Genomic DNA, 19,914 nt, shown 5'->3' with positions numbered 1-19,914 from the left:
CTGTGGGAAAGTATTCTGTCAAAGCCTCAACTGCTCCTGACTGCAGCTCATTACTTTGTCAGTACCTTGACACTTTTATGTGGGTCACCTTCCATCCCGCTCGTGGGGTAGCCGGGGGAGGGGTGCAGGGTGGGAGCGAGGTGGTGGTGGTGGTGGTGGTGGTGGTGGGGGGGGGGGGGTTGGACGTGGATCAAGGCAACAGGGCCTGTGATCATTACCAGCACTCAACACACATGTAGACATAAACCATGAGTGCAGATGCAATGCACACGCACACGCACACACACAGCACACACACACACGCACGCACACACACACACACACACACACACACACACACACACACACACACACACACACACACACACAGACTGCTGCTCCTGTCTCACAGTCTGTATATCCTAATAGCTATAAGTTTCAGTCGATGATTAATGTTTCTTTAAAGTTGTCAAATAAATCAGATTTTAAAAAAGTTACACTACAGTGCATACGTATTTAAGAACCAATAACTAATTTTTTGAGGGTTGCTGTAATGCCTGGTCTAGTCACTTCTCAAGCTCGTTAATATGGTCTGCTCATATTATTTGTAAAAAGGTTTGTGAGCCAAAGTTGTTGTCATATACTTAAATGATGTGCTGTGTGCCTTGCTGTGTTGGATGCTTTGCTCAGTTGTATTTTTATGCTGCTTTTCTACAATATTTGCAATATGTTCTCCATGCTGTGCAAATTCTTACATATCAGAGAAATTTAAATTAATACCTTAAGCTGAAAGCATAAAACCAATCTTGCATCTCCCTTCATATGTTCAGCATTTCTCAAACCAATGTATATATATATATATATATATATATATATAAAAAGCTAAATAAACTACTTACAGATAAAGCCTCATGTAAGAGAACCTGTGTAGCACTGGCCTGCACCTTTACTGAACTGGAGACTCATTAGATTGTTCATCAGCCAGGTGTCCCACTCATCTGATGTTACACAGGGGCTTCAAAGTGTCAGAGGATTTCACAGCATGAAGAATTTCAGAATTAGAGTTTTCAAATCTGTTTTGCTGTTTTTGAGAAATAGCTCCAGGTTTCAGCACCTTTATTTACCATGATGCATGTCATTTAAATTTCTTTTGGACGACATCCAACACCAGTCACAGTGAGTACATGATACAAAATAGCGAGTTTTGGGGTCAAGTATTTCTTTAAGGTATTTTTATTGGTTATGTGTCATGCTTTCTATTTTCTTCCCTTTTTCTCCAGCTCCCTCTAGAGAGACCCCGGTGTGGTGGTATCCCTTCGCGATGCGAAGATGGCGACCCTGCTCCATCCCCCAGGCACCAATGTGTTCCACCTCTTTACTCCGGAATCGCTGGCGGAGATCGAGAGGCGCGTGGAGGAAAGGAAAAGGGCCACAGAAGTAGAAGGCCATGAGGAGGAAGAGCCAGCAGCTCCGAACAGTGATCTGGAGGCAGGCAAGAATCTGCCCATGATCTATGGAGACCCTCCGCCTGAGATGCTCAACACACCTCTGGAGGACTTGGACCCCTTCTACAAAACACAGAAAGTCAGTCTTAGAGCATGGAGACCCACCTGACATACAGTGGTAGCCTGAGTTGAACACATTGTACAGCCACAGAGCACACTTTGGTGTTGAATGAGCTATGTACAGCCTTCCTTATATACCCATGTAATAATGCAGGACATATTTCCATGAGTTATTACAGATGGATACAGTATTACTCATGCAGTGTGATTGCACAACTAGTATGCATGCTTCACAGTTGAATGTTATGATTTGAAGAATCGTCACTTGCATTTTAGCTGTCAAAAAAATCCCTCTTTGTGTTTTTCAGACTTTCATTGTGATCAGCAAAGGAAACACAATCTTCAGGTTCAACGCTGAATCGGCTTGCTACATTCTGAGCCCCTTTAATTGCATTAGACGAGGAGCCATCAAAATTCTCATACATTCATATCCTTTCTGTTGTTTCTGTTGTCAGTGTCTGCAGGTTATGTGGTGTATTTAAGGTTGAGCCAAAGGTAGAGTGCTGTGAGTGGTGAATGACCAATGAATATTCAAGTCAGTTTCCTTAACTTTGAATCAAATTATTTAGCATGTTCATCATGATTACCATTCTGTCGAATTGTGTATTCATGACAATGAGCAACCCACCAGCATGGAGTAAAACTGTTGAGTGAGTATATCGTTTGTGTTCTTTCGTTGTCACTTACATTTGTATTCATTTTACTGCTATTGTATTTGCACTTCAAATTTTGTTCTTAAGAAACTCATGTTGCTCATTTTCCTTCTTAGGTATGTTTTTACTGCTATTTACACCTTCGAGGCAACAACCAAAGTGTTGTCTAGAGGTTTCTGTGTTGGATCTTTTACATTCCTTCGAGATCCATGGAATTGGCTGGATTTCATGGTGATCAGCATGGCGTACGTATTTTGTGCATTTTATAGTATTTTTATAGTATGGTATAATAACTTCAGCCATTTCAGCACAGAGTAAGACTATGAACAGGAACATATTGAGTTTCCTGTAGCTGCTTTGATTCATTGTTTCTGTCTTTCCTCAGATACGTCACTGAGTTTGTTGACCTCGGCAATGTGTCAGCCCTCAGGACATTTCGTGTACTTCGAGCCCTTAAAACAATTACTGTGATTCCTGGTATGTTGAATTCTATGTATCAAAGCTTTGTTGTTAAGCTGTCTTTATGTTTTAAGTATGTGGTAGATGTTTAATAAGTGTGAGTTAATCTATAAATGTATAAATCTTTTCATTGAAGTTCACTGTGATGGTACGTTTTGAATTCTCTCTATGTTCTGTTATAGTATGTCACTGATTAGGATTGCAGTCCTTTCTTAGTGTGCAATGTGCAGTTTATAACTAATTTCTATCTTCATGAGCAAATTATGAGCAATTCTGAGCAAATTTTGTGCTATTTGCACTTTCACTGACATGTGACTTGTCTCTCTTGTCAGGTTTGAAAACCATTGTGGGGGCCCTGATCCAGTCAGTGAAGAAAATGGTGGACGTGATGATTCTTACTGTCTTTGCCCTGGCTGTCTTTGCCCTTATTGGCCTTCAACTTTTCATGGGAAACCTGCGTCATAAATGTGTGCGATGGCCCATTGAGACAAATGAAACAGCATTTGAAGTTTTCAACTCCACTTCCACATTCAATGACACTGTGTATCTCAACAACACCATGAATCTAAATAATATGACATATCCCAACAGTACTTTTGATTTCTTGGAATATATTGAAAACACAGGTAGGTTTGCCCATATGATCCATTGCTTTTGAAGATGGTTTTCTCGTCAGTGGGTCGGAGTTGATTCTGTGTCTTTCTTGATTTGGCTGTAGAGAATCATTACTATCTGGAAGGCAGCCTGGATGCTCTTCTTTGTGGAAACAGTTCTGATGCTGGGTACGTTAGTTTATATCATCCAGATTACCTTTTTTTTTTTTTTTTTTTTCAATTTCATCTTAATCTTTAAAGCTTACTATGAACAGTAAAATGGATCTTGTTACCATCCATCACAATGCTTGTCTGAGGGAATGAGATGGATGAGTTGGGGGTGAGGGATGCTTCAGAGGTGTGGAGGGTTTCTAAGCAAACTGACTCTTCACCTTTACCCTGCTGATAGAAAGTGCCCAGAGGGATTCACGTGCATGAAGGCTGGGAGGAACCCCAACTTTGGCTACACCAGCTTTGACTCCTTTGGCTGGGCATTCCTGGCTCTCTTCAGACTAATGACTCAGGACTTCTGGGAGAACCTCTTCCAGCTGGTTGGCGCTTCTTTTATTTGTTACAAATGAATTTCTGACTTCTGTGGTCATACATTATGCAAGGTTCCCACAGTCCTCGAATGTCCTTGAACATTTTTTGAGTCAGGAAATGTAAAATAATTCCCTGCAAGGTTTTGTAAATGAATGGATGGCTTTGAAAGTACTTTTTCAAAAACTAATATATGTAATCCAACATTCGGCATCCTGTGGGAGGCCTTGTGATAGAGATCTGTGTTTATAAAGCAGCAATTTGAAAATGACTGAGTGTGTGAAAAATGATGATGATCTCACATCTTCTTATCATATCTTCTTTGTAAAATCTGCACTGAGAACCTGAAAATTTAAGATTTTGTCCTTAGTTCTCGTAGCTTCTTTTTTGTTCCATATGCAGACTCTGCGGGCAGCTGGAAAGACGTACATGCTGTTCTTCGTGGTGGTTATCTTTCTGGGCTCCTTCTACCTCATCAACCTCATCCTGGCTGTGGTGGCCATGGCTTACGACGAACAAAATGAGGCAACTCAGAGAGAGGCCAGGGAGAAGGAGGAAGAGTTCCAGCGGCTTCTCGAGCAACTCAAGAATCAAGAGCAAGTAACTATCGCAAGCATGTGTTCACAGGCTCAACAGCAGTGGCTTGTGTGAGCTCCACTAATCAAAGCAAGCTACCTATTCACTACCTCTGTAATAAATTACAATAAGCAGGCTAACAAACTAGCCGGTGTATATCTTTAAGTGCAATAAAATGTTAGATCCAAATACATTTGTTACACTCAGACAGACCGATCTTTTTGGCCACAAACTGCCACACGCTTGCCCAGCCAGAAATATGAAATTCTAGTTTTGTTCCACACAGGGAAATACCTATGAGTAATGATTTAATAAACTAGTCAAATATTTCAGAGCTTAAAATTGCTCTAAAGTGGAATCCTCAGTGTCCATTGTTATTAAATATTTCATACTGCTCTTAGCACTTGAAATTGAAGTGAAAATGATGTGTTACCCTACAGGGCCAAGTTAGTGGAAGCCGGGCGACTCTAACCAGTAAGAAGTCGAGTCATCACACAGCGTCTGAGCTGGCGGATGATGAACGGAGCCTCGGAGATTATGAATTCATCAAGGACTGTAATGGGAGACTCATTCCCCATGTGATTGTCAACCAAGCGTCCACACAGGATCAGGTTAGTCCGCCTTCCTCCTGCCATAGATTATTTGTCAGGTCACAATTTCCAGCTGCAGTAATTTGGTGATGTGCAGGTGGAAATGCAGGTGAATTTATTTACCTCTTGTATTATTTTGCTTAGTGCGACTCTGATTTTGATTATTGCGGTTCCCTCAGGCTATGAAGTTTGTGAAATCTGAGTTGACTGATGTATTTTACAGTCTGCTGCAGAGGATGAACACAAAGAGAAGTCATCAGGCTCTGTGCAGAGTATGCTGCATGTGGAGGCTCCCACCCTGCAGCAGAGAACCGCCAGTGCTCTCACTGTTCTCACCACAGCAGCTCTAGAAGGTACAGTGCCACTGCAGGAACACACTTGTGACTATTTATGAATAATTACACAATAATAAATAATTATCATGATGCGTAGACAATTATCATACAGAATCTCTATGTATTTGAAAATATTTTTCTCTACTAAGACTAACATTTTTGATGATTTTACAAGATTTAATTATATTATCATGACATATCATCTATTTCTGTTTTGTGGCTAAGCAACAGTATCTAGGAGAAGTGTCAAGTCCCTTTGGAGACTCCAGAGATGCATGAGGCTTAGTTGCAAGATCAAACAGGCTGTGCTCTAATTTGAGTTGTAATTGCTTAGATTATCATGCGGTGGTTAACATTGTGTTCACAGTTATCCCAAGGCCAATACAGTAGCATTGTCTGGAGCTTGCCACATAGTTGTGTTAATCATATTGTGTGGGGCAGAGATCCCTGTCAACATTCAGTGACATGCCCTTGTGGTGTTAAGCCTGTGCTATTTCAGCCTAACTATGACTTGGCCCAGACAAGACATGAATTTTAATGTCACTCATCATTGCTTTCTCTTTCATAGCCTAATTTTATTCTGCATACCATCAAAGGATAACTCATTATAAAGAAGTGATGGTAGCTTACCCAAATATCCAGTTTGCTCAGTAATCTGTCACTTAAAACACAAAAATGTTGCTCTAATAATATTGGGCAATCATCCATCTCCCTCCTTGGGAGTTTTGAATCAGGTGTTTTTTTTTTTTTTTTTTTGGTTTTTATGGAGGATCCCCATTAGCTAACTGTCACATGACAGTTGCTAGTCTTCCTGGGGTCCCATCTTTATTTACATTTCCCTTGTTGATTCCCTGTCTAATTCTTCACTCTTATAGAATTAATGAGGCTACACACCTTTTTCTTTCTGTCTGTCTTCATCTAGAACTGGAGGATGCTCAGAGGCCTTGTCCACCTGGGTGGTACAAGTTTGCTGATATCTTCCTGAAGTGGGACTGCTGCATGCCTTGGGTGGTCTTCAAAAAGTGGATGTACTTTGTAGTGATGGATCCTTTTGTCGACCTGGCCATCACCATTTGCATTGTGCTCAATACCCTCTTCATGGCCATGGAGCACTACCCCATGACCCCGGAGTTTGACAACATGCTCTCAGTGGGAAACCTGGTACCGCTTGAAACTTTAAAGTCATATTGCAGAAATAATCCAACATGTTCTGACTTAATTTTGTTACTTAATATAAAATAACTTTTTTTTCCATTTTAGGTTTTCACCGGGATCTTCACAGCAGAGATGGTCTTCAAGTTGATCGCCATGGATCCTTATTACTACTTCCAAGTTGGCTGGAACATTTTCGACAGCATCATCGTCACGCTCAGCCTGGTGGAGTTAGGGCTGGCTAATGTCCAGGGGCTCTCTGTTCTCAGGTCCTTCCGTTTGGTAAGACAAATTGTTTAAATTTCGTGATAACTAATTACCACAATGACATTAATGTTCATGAATATTCACGGTCTTTTTTTGTTGTTCTGTTTGACCATTTTATGTCTGTCCTGTGTTGGAGATAGCTACGTGTTTTCAAACTGGCAAAGTCCTGGCCCACGCTCAACATGCTGATCAAGATCATTGGTAACTCGGTCGGAGCTTTGGGAAACCTGACTTTGGTGCTGGCCATCATCGTCTTCATTTTCGCCGTTGTGGGCATGCAACTCTTCGGCAAGAACTACAAGGACTGTGTGTGCAAGATTTCTTTGGACTGTGAGTTACCACGCTGGCACATGAATGACTTCTTCCACTCCTTCCTCATTGTCTTCCGCATTCTGTGTGGTGAGTGGATTGAGACCATGTGGGACTGCATGGAGGTGTCCGGAGCAGGGATGTGCCTAGTCGTCTTCATGCTGGTCATGGTCATTGGAAATCTGGTGGTAAGTGCAGCAATTTCCCTTCAGCTGCTAATCACTGACCTCAGCCTGACCTTTGCATTAGTGAACAGGAACGGAAAAGACTTCTATTTGCGGGCACATTTCAATTCTGTTTGACAAAAGCAGTGTTAGGGTAAGATAAATCCAAATAAAATAAATGTATGCCTACCCGACTGTGCTGTCAGTGGGTGTCTGAATGGAAGTATAAATAAATAGTTGGTGCTTATTCAGGATAAATCTTTTAAGTAGATGGGGTTTTCCAAGATCAGAGATGCTGCCTTTCAGCAACACGTGCAACACCGAAACTCTGAACAACTGTCGCCAGTGTTAACCTGTAAAGCTGGCAGACCGTTTTCTAAAATCTCTCTAATTCTAATGGTTATCATATTGTAATGCCAGGAGATTTTGTGGTCAGCAAGTCTCAGTGGTCCATTGTTAACCCTGTAGCCGAGGGATGTCAAGGACAAACAGGCAGCTGGGGGATTAAATTGTTTCCACTGGGGGGCATTACAGTATATTACAGTATGAGAGTGTATCTATACCACGAGTCACATCACACAAGAAAAACTAGACTACAACATATGTTCGAAGTTGTTTAGTTTGTTTATCTGTGTATATTTTGCCAAGTATAACTGAGCTGCAGTGTATATACATAATGAATGCATTAACACCTACTATCCGGATAAATATACCCATAACTGACATCGATTTAGCTGAATTAAGCTGTTCACGCATTGTCTGAGTGAGTTGTGTCAATAAGAAACCAAAACTGATATGGTGCTAAGTAAAGAGTCTGCAATGTCTGGAGAATGGCAGTCCTGTCCCTGACATTATATCTTGGCCTCACAGATCAAAGCCATGCAGATGATCACACATAGTCAATATATTAAAGCATCAAATTTAATGACAGGAGCCCAAAGCATTTCCTGTTGGGTTATTCATAGATATGAAAAGGAAATCGCTCATCATCGTGAGCTCACAAAAGCATTGCGCCGCACTGGGCCAAAACTAACCTGCCACCCCACACCCACCGTCATCCATCACTACTCCCATACTTGAAAATTAAGGTGTAAATGTACTGTTTGTAAATGTAGTGTCCCAGAGACAAATGATATACGTACTGTACATAGTTAATGGGGAAGTTAATCGGTTTCTATTTAAATCACATGAGCTGAGCCAGCAAACAGTGGTTTTGACCTTGACTATGTGCTAAGATTCAGCTCAAGTAAGCACGCTGCCACAGAGGGGACAAACACAGACAGCTGAGCAAGCAGAGCTCACAGGGCGGCAGACTGGCTGTTTGGCAAAAGACATATGATCGCAGAATGAAGTCTAATTGATTGAGAGGTTATTACATTGCCCCATCAGTGCTGCAGCATATGTGCCATGTGTGGCATAGCATACGTAGTGGATTTATAATCACTTTCAACATAGTAGTCATACTGTGTGTTCAGTATTATCTTTCTTTTAGGCTCTATTAGTGTTACAAAACTCTTCTTGAAGCCCAAGCTCTCATATCCACTCTATGTTACTTTGAAATTTCAGAATCTGTTATATTATGATATCTACTTTATGCCTACACCACTGTCCTCTTCCTTTAGTGGAGAACTGATCCACTTTAGAATTCCTATATGTAATTCCTGAGAGCTAAAACAGTTCATGTGAACATGAGAAAACTCCTGGTCAGAGGTTGAAATCTGAAAATGCAAATTTAGTCTACGATGTCATCAGGTATACTGGAACTGTTTCAAGGAGGATGATATAAAAGGCAACAGGGAAAGCACCCGGGGGAAGTTTCTGGGAATAGGGCTACATTATCAGGTACATGGGATACTAAGGAAATGTAAAGTGTCTTTATGTATACACACTCAAACACATCGTCCATGGTTCCTCACAGTCAGTCCTCCACTCATTGTCTGAAGTTTTTCCCACTGATTGTCTGAAGTTTTTCATCTTCATAAATATTGAATGGATTGTTGAAGACAACAGAAACAATTCTGAGATCATTTAACTGATGGATGTTCACCTGTAAACTGCTCTTGTCATCTTCTGAGTTACAACTGGCTTTTTTCTCTGAATTTCTCGCCTCTGTTTCGCTTGATAGTCCGCCAACTCCACCTCTCCTCACTACTTGTCCCTCCCTCAGCCCCCTTTCAGATTCACAGCTCCTACACTGGAATGCGAGAGATCAGCCTGCCCCTGGCCCATGTAACCATGATCTCCCGCTAAACCTGGGAAATAGGAACCGAGAAATTGACTAACAGGTTTTAGACACTAAAGATAGCTGCCTCTGCAACAGGCGGCAGACAACATAATATTTATTGATGTGCCATCACAAACTTGATACGTGATGTGTATTTGAGCCACTCAAGAGTTTTGTGTTGGGTCAATGTTGTGGCCGCACTTTGGCCAAGGTGACCTGTGGCTAACCAGTTTTCAAAAATGTCATTAAAAACATCAGTATGTATCAGTAATCTTACTTGCTACCTCATAAATTCAAAAGCTATTTCTTGTAAAATAAAAACATGTCAATCAATAACTACACTTATTATATTATACAATTACTATTATACACTTATTACACTTATGATAAGGGCCAAAGCACCCCAAAATGAACCAAACTGCTTCTTAACTGTACTCTTAACCACTGACTACACACAGAATTAGATAATTTCTTGCTCTTTGATATAAATAGCTTTTCAAGGTACTTGATACTTCAGGTAACAACCTCCTCTCAGTCAACTGCGCTCAAGTTTCATTTTAAATTTTCCAAGTGTGTGCTATATTTATATGTAGGTATGTATATTTGTTGATTCTTCCATCCCTCCTTCAATTGTCCATGCTACATATTTTTCTCCAGGTGTTGAACCTCTTCCTGGCCTTGCTGCTGAGTTCCTTCAGTGGAGACAACCTTGCACCGGGGGACGATGATGGAGAAATGAACAACCTCCAGATAGCCATTGGCAGGATTACACGAGGCACTGACTGGGCCAAAGCCTTCGTCATCAGAACGGCCCTGCGGATACTGGGTAGAGAGCCCAAGGAGACTGAGGAGGGCCAGGTGGATGACACAGACTCCAAAAGTGAGGGCATTGAAATGAACCACTTGGACACCAGTCCGCCTTTCAAAATGGCAGATGGGATAACTAATTGTTTAGTAGAAGGCCGGCCTTCTGGAGTCATAGTGGACGGAGAGTTCACTTTCAGTGTGCCGATCGCCCCGGGAGAGTCAGACTTTGAAAACCTAGGCGAGGATGATGAGGATGACAAGAGTGACGATGACAACTCTGAGATTTCGCATAAGGAAGACGACAAGCATCACATGGTAAGAAAAATAGTTGTAACAAAAATTGGTAAACTAAATCTATCTGTCTGTCTACCTCATTTTCCTCATTATTGCTGGCAATAAATGATGCTCCCTTATTCCTTTCAGTGGCTGGAGTAGACACAGTGTGCAATTTGATTTATGAGTTGATGATTGTGCCTAACCTTTAAGTGGCTATTGATGCCTGTATGTCTTGTCTTTAGTATTTCTAGCATTTCACAGGCATAGTTATCAGGGCAGAAGCATCTGAGTGGTCATACAGAAAAGTTTTAATCAGGGGTTTAGTCTGATATTCTATTTAGTCCATCATCAAGACCAAGGTAAAGCTTGGACAAGCTCCAGTGAGCATGACTTGGTGGACAGTGAAAGACTGTGCAAGGTTTTACATCCTAGTCTCTTGTAGGCTATGGTCAGATAGAAATCTTTTTTTTTTCTCCTGCTCAAATACTAGATTTTAAAGGGCACAAGGTTCATTACATCATTCTCATTACTATGTGTTGTTGAAAATGACAAACGATAGCAGATTACTGGTGCAGTAGTGGAGGTGCTCTGCCAGCAGCTGAGCCATTGTTTTCCCACTGAGTAAATGTGATGCCAAGGCTAAAGGCAGTGCTACCTTGGATGCTGTGCACTGCTTGTATCATGCCAACTGTTCATTATATTGAAAGCTTACCCTCCCCACATTTACTGCTGAGCTTTCAAAGTGTGTCCAATCACATTGCACTATAAAATGTTACCACAACCTTGGGAAGAAAAAACAATACTCTGTGATGTCTACTGCCAGACGGGGCTTTATTTGGCTTGGCTGTCTTTTGTGTTAAATTGGAGCAATTACCAAAATAAAGTGTGACCAGCAGCTCTACGGCTTTCTCTATCAGCCGGTTGGTCGGTCCACAAAGATCTCTTCACATTTTAGTCCAGTCATTTTATGAAAAAACCTAGGACAAATTGCAAGAGAAGCAAATTCAACTGATTTTGTATCCTCAGTTTGTCCAGAGTGAGGGGAAAAAAAAGTCCCAAGGAATCCCATTGGTGGAAAGTTTTGAAAATCACCTATATATGACCATGTAATACCAAAAAACACCCTTTTTAACACACAGGGGAAAGGGGTTCAAATTTTTACTTTCAGATATCACACAAAGACAAGAAAAAAAGTAAATTACAAGTTCTTTGAATTATTCTGTTTACACATGCATATCACACATTATCTGATTTGATATGCGCTAATTGGAATAAATGCCAGAACAGATATTTAAACAATGAATTAAAAGGTTACTACATAACAGTGAATTAAAAGGTTACTATATATATATAGTAACCTTTTATTTCACTGTTTAAATATCTGTTCTGGCATTAGCGCATATCAAATCAGATAATGTGTGATATGCATGTGTAAACAGAATAATTCAAAGAACTTGTAATTGACTTTTTTTCTTGTCTTTGTGTGTGTAATCAACTTGTGAATTTTTATAGTGATATCTGAAAGTAAAAATTTGAACCCCTTTCCCCTGTGTGTTAAAAAGGGTGTTTTTTTGGTATTATATGGTCATATATACTTTCAACCAATGGGATTCCTTGGGACTTTTTTTCCCTCACTCAGGACATACTGAGGATACAAAATCAGTTGAGTTTGCTTCTCTTGCAATTTGTCCTAGGTTGACCCCAATTTTGGCCTAAAATTACTGGACTATTTTGGCAGCCATAGTTTTCAACCTAAGAGGCTGAAATTTGGCGTGGAGGTCAAGTATGTACGTGTGTGTGTGTGTGTGTGTGTGTGTGTGTGTGTGTGTGTGTGTGTGTGTGTGAAGTTCTGTGCAGGTGTGTGTTTGTGTTCATGCCAATGGGCTAAAAGGGGTGTGTCAGTGGGAACAACCTATAACAAATAGGTGCATAACTTCCAAATGCATTCACATAAGTTTGTGAGGTTGTGTGTGTGTCACTCAATGGAAGCTGTGCTCTCAGAGCATTAGTGAATAAGCTTTGTTGTCCTTGTAGTACCAGTGGCTATGAACCATAAGATGGCAGTCTGCCAGTACTCCAGTAAACGTACCCAGGATGCTGCTGTTACTGGATCCACAAAGTTGGCCGTCCATTCACCGTCAATGGAGCAGCTCCAGGAGTTTTTTCCTGATGACACCATCGTCTTGAGTGTTGTCTCTCTTGTTCCTATTTTTGGGAGAAAAGCCACTCATGTTCACAGATCGGGGCTGATCTGTCTAAAACATAGATTCTGCAAATTAATTTTCATCTGCATTTGGATTGAAACTACGTATCTGGCATAATCAACATGGCATTAGCCACTTATTTCCATTAGATACCAGCTGCTGGTTGCACAAACTGACTGGGGGGGCGGGGGTTGTATTACATTACTGTGATTGTCTTAATTTAGTCTTTATTAAGTATCTATAACTCAAAAATAAAATGATAAAATTGCTTTAACTTGATAAAATCTAGTGTTAATGAGCCTCAAATTGATCTTGATATATTGAATATTCATCTAGGTTTTTTTTTTTTTTCATTTAGAGTATTTGTCATTTGCTGCCTTGCTGTTTATGACCATTTATTAAATACAGATCCTTTCCTATCTCTGCACTTTTTGAGGAAGAATTGCATGTCATATATTTAACACTGATTTGAGAATCCACATGTTCATTTTTCAGCAGCTCTTCAGGTGAATTATGCAAAGCTGATTAAACAGTATTCTGCTTGGGGGAAAAAGGGAAATAGTGATGTGTATTTTGCTGGGTGGCTTCATAACTCTGCTCCTCTGTTGTGTCTTGGCTAGCTCATGGCTGCTTTGGATGACGGTGATTCTTCGGTGTGCAGCACAGTGGACTACCAGCCACCTGAGCCTGAACCAGAGCCGACAGAAGAAGAAGAGCCTGAGCCAGTGGAACCAGAGAATTGCTTCACTGACAGTACGACCACTGGCTGAATTTATTTCACTCTCCACAGTGTCTGTTTGTGCCCTCATAGACAATAATGCAGATTTTTTTTTTCCTTAACACAGCAAATTGGCTACAAGTATTGTCTAAAAGGTGAGCACCAGTGCTGACCTTTTAGACATCTAATCGGACATCTAATCATGGATGATGCTCAAGACAAAGAATTGATTTTGCTGTCTGTCTTCCCTCAGACTGTGTGACGCGCTGGCCGTGCCTCAATGTGGACATCACCCAAGGTGACGGCAAGACATGGTGGAACATCCGCAGAACCTGCTTCACTATCGTGGAGCACGATTGGTTTGAGACCTTCATAATCTTCATGATCCTCCTCAGCAGTGGAGCTCTGGTGAGTTTTGTCATCAGTGCAACAAATGTCAAAGTGTTTTATGATACTGTCAAGACGTTTACATATCGAATATCTACTTTTGGCAGGCCTTTGAAGACATACACATAGAAAGACGCCGAACCATCAAAATTATTCTCGAGTATGCGGATAAAGTTTTCACCTACATCTTTATCATTGAGATGCTCCTCAAATGGGTGGCATATGGCTTCAAGACCTACTTCACCAACGCTTGGTGTTGGTTGGACTTTTTCATTGTGGATGTAAGTTTTGACATCTTGTTTTAATGCTGGCCTGTCTGTGCAAATTCAACAGAAGGAAGTGTTTTACTTTTCATTATTTAGTCGAAATTTGAGGAATTTTTCTGTGTAACGTAACACTTGAATAGGAAATGTTTCAATTTTGCCACAGGTTTCCCTGATTAGTTTAGGTGCCAACTGGCTGGGCTACTCTGATCTGGGACCAATCAAATCTCTCAGAACGCTCAGGGCCTTAAGGCCTCTTCGAGCTCTGTCAAGATTTGAAGGGATGAGGGTGAGTTATTGGCTAATGACCCTCATTTCATGATGAAACTCATGCATAGTGTACCTGAGCACTGGACAACAAAGTTTGACTGATGTGCATGACTAGCATTGACGTACAAGATGCCAAACAGATGATGTTTAACGCACTTCATACTAACTTGACTTGGCTTTCCTTTAGCATGATTGTTGACTGCATGCTCTCACCATGGGTGCTGTAACAGAGCTGATAGAGGTAAGCGCACCAGCATGACTTTGATAGCAATGAATGAGCATAACTGTTGCAAACAGAGGACACTTTGGGGAAATAAATCTAACCCAACAAGTTGTCATGAATTTTAATCTTACTTTAAACATACGTGTATGTTGGCCTTCAGTATATGATGTTCATAATAGATTATTTCTGGGTTAATTTTGTGAATAATACTTGCTGTGAAAGTAGCACCTATTGGATAAACATGCATGTTTTTTGATATTAATGCAGTCACATATTGTTTTTGAGATAACTGTGGAAACTATTTACATTGAAACGGACTCCTTTCTGCTGGGCAGGTGGTGGTGAATGCACTTGTTGGAGCCATTCCCTCCATCTTCAATGTGCTGCTGGTGTGTCTGATCTTCTGGCTCATCTTCAGCATCATGGGAGTCAACCTGTTTGCCGGAAAGTTCTACCGCTGCATCAATACCACCACAGAGGAGATCTTCCCCATGGCCGAGGTCAACAACTTCAGCGACTGCATGGCCATTAAAGAAGCCACGCAGGAGGCTCGCTGGGTCAACGTCAAAGTCAACTATGACAATGTTGGACTGGGCTATCTCTCCTTGCTTCAAGTGGTGAGGAATACTGGCTCTTTGATATGCATTTAAACTTTTTGGGGGAATAAATGTAATTGTGACTTGTGGACACAAATTGAACACAATGCTGGCATGATAGACTGTGAAACAGAGCTACATATTTTCTTTAAAATACCGGTTTCTGTATTTGCAGGCAACATTTAAAGGTTGGATGGACATCATGTATGCTGCAGTTGACTCAAGAGAGGTAGCTATTAATTTCTCATCATATCACCGTATTCAACATTACATTTCTTGGTGACACCTAGCACTAAGCAGCCCTAGGTATTACGTATTTGTGGTGATAGTAAGAAATTACCAAGAAATAACTGCTGTCATCACAGGACTGAACCTGAATATAACAGAATTATTCAGAGGAAATAGGGCTATACTTTCTTTGAAGCATCATCTTCCTCTGTTACCAAATCAATTAATTTTTTTCAATGCACATTATGGTTATATGAAAAATTACCTTGCACAAACTCTGAAGGACCTAGTTTTTAGGTTTATTTTCTGAAAAGGTTTTTGTGCTCAAGTGTATTTTATTACTTAACAAAGACTCATTATTTTGTGCTTTAAAATGATAAAGTAATGGATTTCATCTTGAATTTATTTTATGAAGCGAGAAAATGTGAGAAAGTGGAGGGAAGTACATAGTAAAAGGAAGTAAACAGTGATCAGGGAAGTTTTTTTTTTTTTTTTTTGAGTGCAGGCAGCAGAGAAATTCACATGCTTAGCAGCGGGTTCATATACTGTCTCCTCCCTTCCATTGGATATATATGTACATGACTAAACCTTGCAGTGCAAATGGTGATGGTGACGTTAACTGAGTTCTCTGTCACTGGATCAACACATGCCCTTCCTGGGTAGGATCAGATCTCATCATATCCTGCTATTCTGATCTCTCCAACTCCATCTCCCCCTGATCTTTCCTACCTAATAAAAAGAGAGCTGTGAAAAGCAGGGGACTGCCTCGCTTTCCTTAAAATGTATATCTAAATAAATAAATACAATGTTTTGTTTCTTATAGGTTGAGGAGCAACCTTCATATGAGATCAACCTCTACATGTACATGTACTTCGTCATCTTCATCATTTTCGGCTCATTCTTTACTCTCAATCTCTTCATTGGTGTCATTATTGACAATTTCAACCAGCAAAAGAAAAAGATAAGTATCACACTGTTTCAAATAAAACATTTCCAAATTTTGGAATATCAGATTTCTCTTTAAATTGTCTCCTCATTTCAGTTTAAAGCACATTAATGTTGTAACTTCATATATGGATACATAGAATAATCTTTGTATTGTGTTGTGTCTGCACTTTGGAGATAAAGACATCTTTATGACTGAGGAGCAAAAAAAATACTATGACGCCATGAAGAAACTTGGTTCCAAGAAGCCACAGAAGCCAATTCCACGACCAACAGTATGTTATTTTATGTCATTTAGAATAATGTTTACATGTCAGTCAGCGATATAAGCCATTTTTTGAGATGAATAATTATGTATTTCTCTCTCTACCTCTCTCCATCCAACCTGAAGAACCCAATCCAAGGCATGGTGTTTGACTTCATCAGTCAGCGGTTCTTTGACATCTTCATCATGGTCCTCATCTGCCTCAATATGGTGACCATGATGGTAGAGACTGATGACCAAAGTGCAGAGAAAGAGGATTTCCTCTTCAAAATCAACCTTGCCTTCATCATTGTCTTTACCGGAGAGTGCACACTAAAAATGATTGCCCTCCGTCAGTACTTCTTCACCATAGGATGGAACATTTTTGATTTTGTTGTGGTCATCCTGTCTATATCTGGTGGGTATTTAAAATGTTAAGAGCAGAGTTTTGAATTATATGGTATGATCGCAAATTGTGATTTGTAATTATTTTCAAATACTTAATTCACAAGTGTGTCTCCTTTTATTTCAGGTATAATGCTTTCAGACATCATTGAGAAGTACTTTGTGTCACCCACTCTGTTCAGAGTGATCAGGCTGGCCAGAATAGGCAGGATTCTGCGTCTTATTAAAGGAGCAAAGGGCATTCGAACGCTGCTGTTTGCTCTAATGATGTCCCTCCCTGCCCTTTTCAATATTGGCCTCCTGCTTTTCCTCATCATGTTCATCTTCTCCATATTTGCCATGTCAAACTTTGCCTATGTCAAAAAGGGGGCTGGAATCGATGACATCTTCAATTTTGAGACATTTGGTGGAAGCATTATCTGTTTGTTTCAGATCACAACGTCAGCTGGCTGGGATGGACTTTTACTCCCAATCATGAACAGGGAGCCTCCAGACTGTGACCCAGATATTGAGAATCCAGGCTCGGATGTAAGGGGTGACTGTGGCAATCCGGGCATGGGTATCATGTTCTTCTGCAGTTACATCATCATCTCATTCTTAGTGGTGGTCAACATGTACATTGCCATCATCTTGGAGAACTTCAATGTGGCCCAGGAGGAGAGTGGCGATCTGCTGTGTGAGGATGACTTTGAGATGTTCAATGAGACTTGGGAGAAGTTTGACGTGGATGGCACGATGTTCATTGAGTATAGCCGACTCTCAGATTTCTGTGATGCCCTGCAGGAACCGCTGAGGGTGCCCAAACCCAATCGGCTCCGTCTGATTGAGATGGACCTGCCCTTGGTGATTGGGGACAGGATCCACTGCTTGGACATTCTGTTGGCCGTCACTGAGATGGTCTTGGGAGATACGGTGGAGATGGCAGCAATGCGGGAAAGCATCCAGGCCAAGTTCATCATGAGCAACCCCACTTCAGACTCCTTTGCACCCATTACCACAACGCTACGCCGCAAAGAGGAAGAGCTGGCGGCTGTGGTTATTCAGAGGGTTTACCGCCAACATCTGATGAAACGCTCCATACGGCATGCCTCCTTTATGCGTCGCTCCAAGAGGCTCAAGGGAAAGATCAAAGATGAGGATCCACCAGAAAAGGAAGGGCTGCTTGCACGGAAAATGGGAGTGCTTTATGGGAGCAATGCAGACCTCGCGGAGGAGATGGAGCAGGCTTCTTTGCAACAACTACAAAGCCAACAGGCGGTCAGGCCAGAGACACCGTCAGACACCACAGGGGCCCAGAGCGGTCCGGAGCCCACAGGGTTGAATCTCATGGTCGTACCAGTGGAGATAACGAGTGAGGTTGTGCTACATTCTGCCCCCAACCAAAGAGTCTTCAGCCTATATGGAAACTTACGAGAGTCGATTGTATAACAAATAGCTCAAGGGAATTAAAAGGGTCTTTTTTCACCAATGGAGGAAGTAGTGTAGGGAAAAGTGTCACAAATGTAGTCAACTTTTCCTACAAGAGATGAGATTGCACATGTCTAATGCTTAAAAAATATTAAAGTTGCATTTTAGATTAATAAACTTGACAAATTAGTCCTGTTTTTTCATGTGATATTTATGTGGCTTTTTGGACTAGCAGTAGTCTAAGAACCAGCTAAAATTGGAGTGCATGGGTTGATTGCTAATAGCCATATATATGCACCTTGACTAGTGCTGTCAACTGAATCTGAGTGGCTATTAACTTTAAATCAGCATCACTTTGTTGAATGCTAAATTAGAAGAATTTTTAAGTCACTTAACAGACATAAATCAAATGTACAATCGAGCAAATTTGCAATAAAATGTAAAAATTGGTTACAAATTAAAGCCATAATTAGATTTTCTTGCACAGGCACTAATGTGTAGCTCTTGTCAAAGTAGTGTATATTTACCCATATACATAACTTCATTACATTTACTTAGAGCACTGCACCCACAGCAAAGACAGTGAGCAGCTGCCTGACTTGGTAGTGTGTTAATTTTTGTTGTTGTTGAAGCAACATCAAGACAATGTGGACCACGAACCTGTGAAATGACTTGTCATGTCCGGTGAAAAAGCAGCTTTAAAATGGCAAGACATGAGAAACGTTTTGCCCGCCCACCACTTCTGAAATCTGGAAAGTAGTTTGTTAACTTTTATATGTAAATTCAGTTCCCAAATGTCTGAACATGGCTTTTTAGTAGATTTTAATCAATGCCGTGGTTGGCCCTACAGCTCCCATTAATTTAGCAAAACATTTTTTTTTTCTCATTGGTATTACCAGAAACCCAAAACATGCACCCCAGATTTGGTTCAAAGAGCAACCTGAATATCACATCCCAAAACATGAATTATTCTCCAGTGGGATCTTACGCTGCATTCATGTCATTCATGAGAGCTACACACTGAAACTCACATTTCAGTGCTGTAATAGCTGTAACAGCTAAATGGTAGAAATGGAGGTCACTTTATTTGTTTTCATTTTTGAAAAATAAAATGGAGCAAATTCCTATTCCTGCTTACTTCAAGTCACTTTCATGTGGAGTCTCATTGCTGTGAGGCTTCCTCATGCAAATTATTTCAATTAATGGTATACATTACAGCACAGTGTTTTCTATAGTAGTATTAATTTAGTAACATGAGAATCTCCATCTAAAAAGTAATGCTATTCTGGACTAAATGTATCTCAGTCTACCAATCTACCAGTGAAACCCTGGTCTCTATTGCCATAACTAATGATGGTTAGTTAGTAACAACATGGGTCAGCTCATGCAGTCACCATCAAACAGTGTCCCTCAGCGCCCAAAGTATCACGCTAACAGGCTCATTCAGAAAGACCCAGTTTACATTGCACTATTTATATCTCTCCAGGTCAAGTTGGAGCAGTCGCCTGTGTAAATGAGAGACCTTCCTGTCTCCA

General features: G+C 40.7%; 1 protein-coding gene across 1 annotated transcript; it reads left to right on the top strand.

The window, feature by feature from the left end:
* The first annotated feature begins 1,308 nt into the window (after positions 1-1,308).
* On the top strand, positions 1,309-18,400 carry scn4aa (sodium channel, voltage-gated, type IV, alpha, a). Its single transcript, XM_030077373.1, has 25 exons — positions 1,309-1,563; positions 1,853-1,890; positions 2,114-2,194; positions 2,314-2,442; positions 2,583-2,674; positions 2,989-3,282; positions 3,375-3,438; positions 3,659-3,800; positions 4,192-4,406; positions 4,817-4,976; positions 5,179-5,308; positions 6,213-6,451; positions 6,551-6,724; positions 6,850-7,206; positions 10,064-10,528; positions 13,314-13,446; positions 13,665-13,819; positions 13,906-14,079; positions 14,228-14,350; positions 14,890-15,171; positions 15,326-15,379; positions 16,202-16,343; positions 16,501-16,598; positions 16,715-16,985; positions 17,100-18,400. The coding sequence occupies exons 1-25, from the start codon at positions 1,309-1,311 to the stop codon at positions 18,398-18,400; spliced, it is 5,568 nt and encodes a 1,855-aa protein (XP_029933233.1).
* Positions 18,401-19,914: the final 1,514 nt, after the last annotated feature.

Source organism: Myripristis murdjan, chromosome 19 (genome assembly GCF_902150065.1).
Source record: "Myripristis murdjan chromosome 19, fMyrMur1.1, whole genome shotgun sequence".
Classification (NCBI taxonomy): Eukaryota; Metazoa; Chordata; class Actinopteri; order Holocentriformes; family Holocentridae; genus Myripristis; species Myripristis murdjan.
The sequence above is the reverse complement of the archived record's forward strand: the minus strand, read 5'-3'. Positions and strand labels throughout refer to the sequence as shown.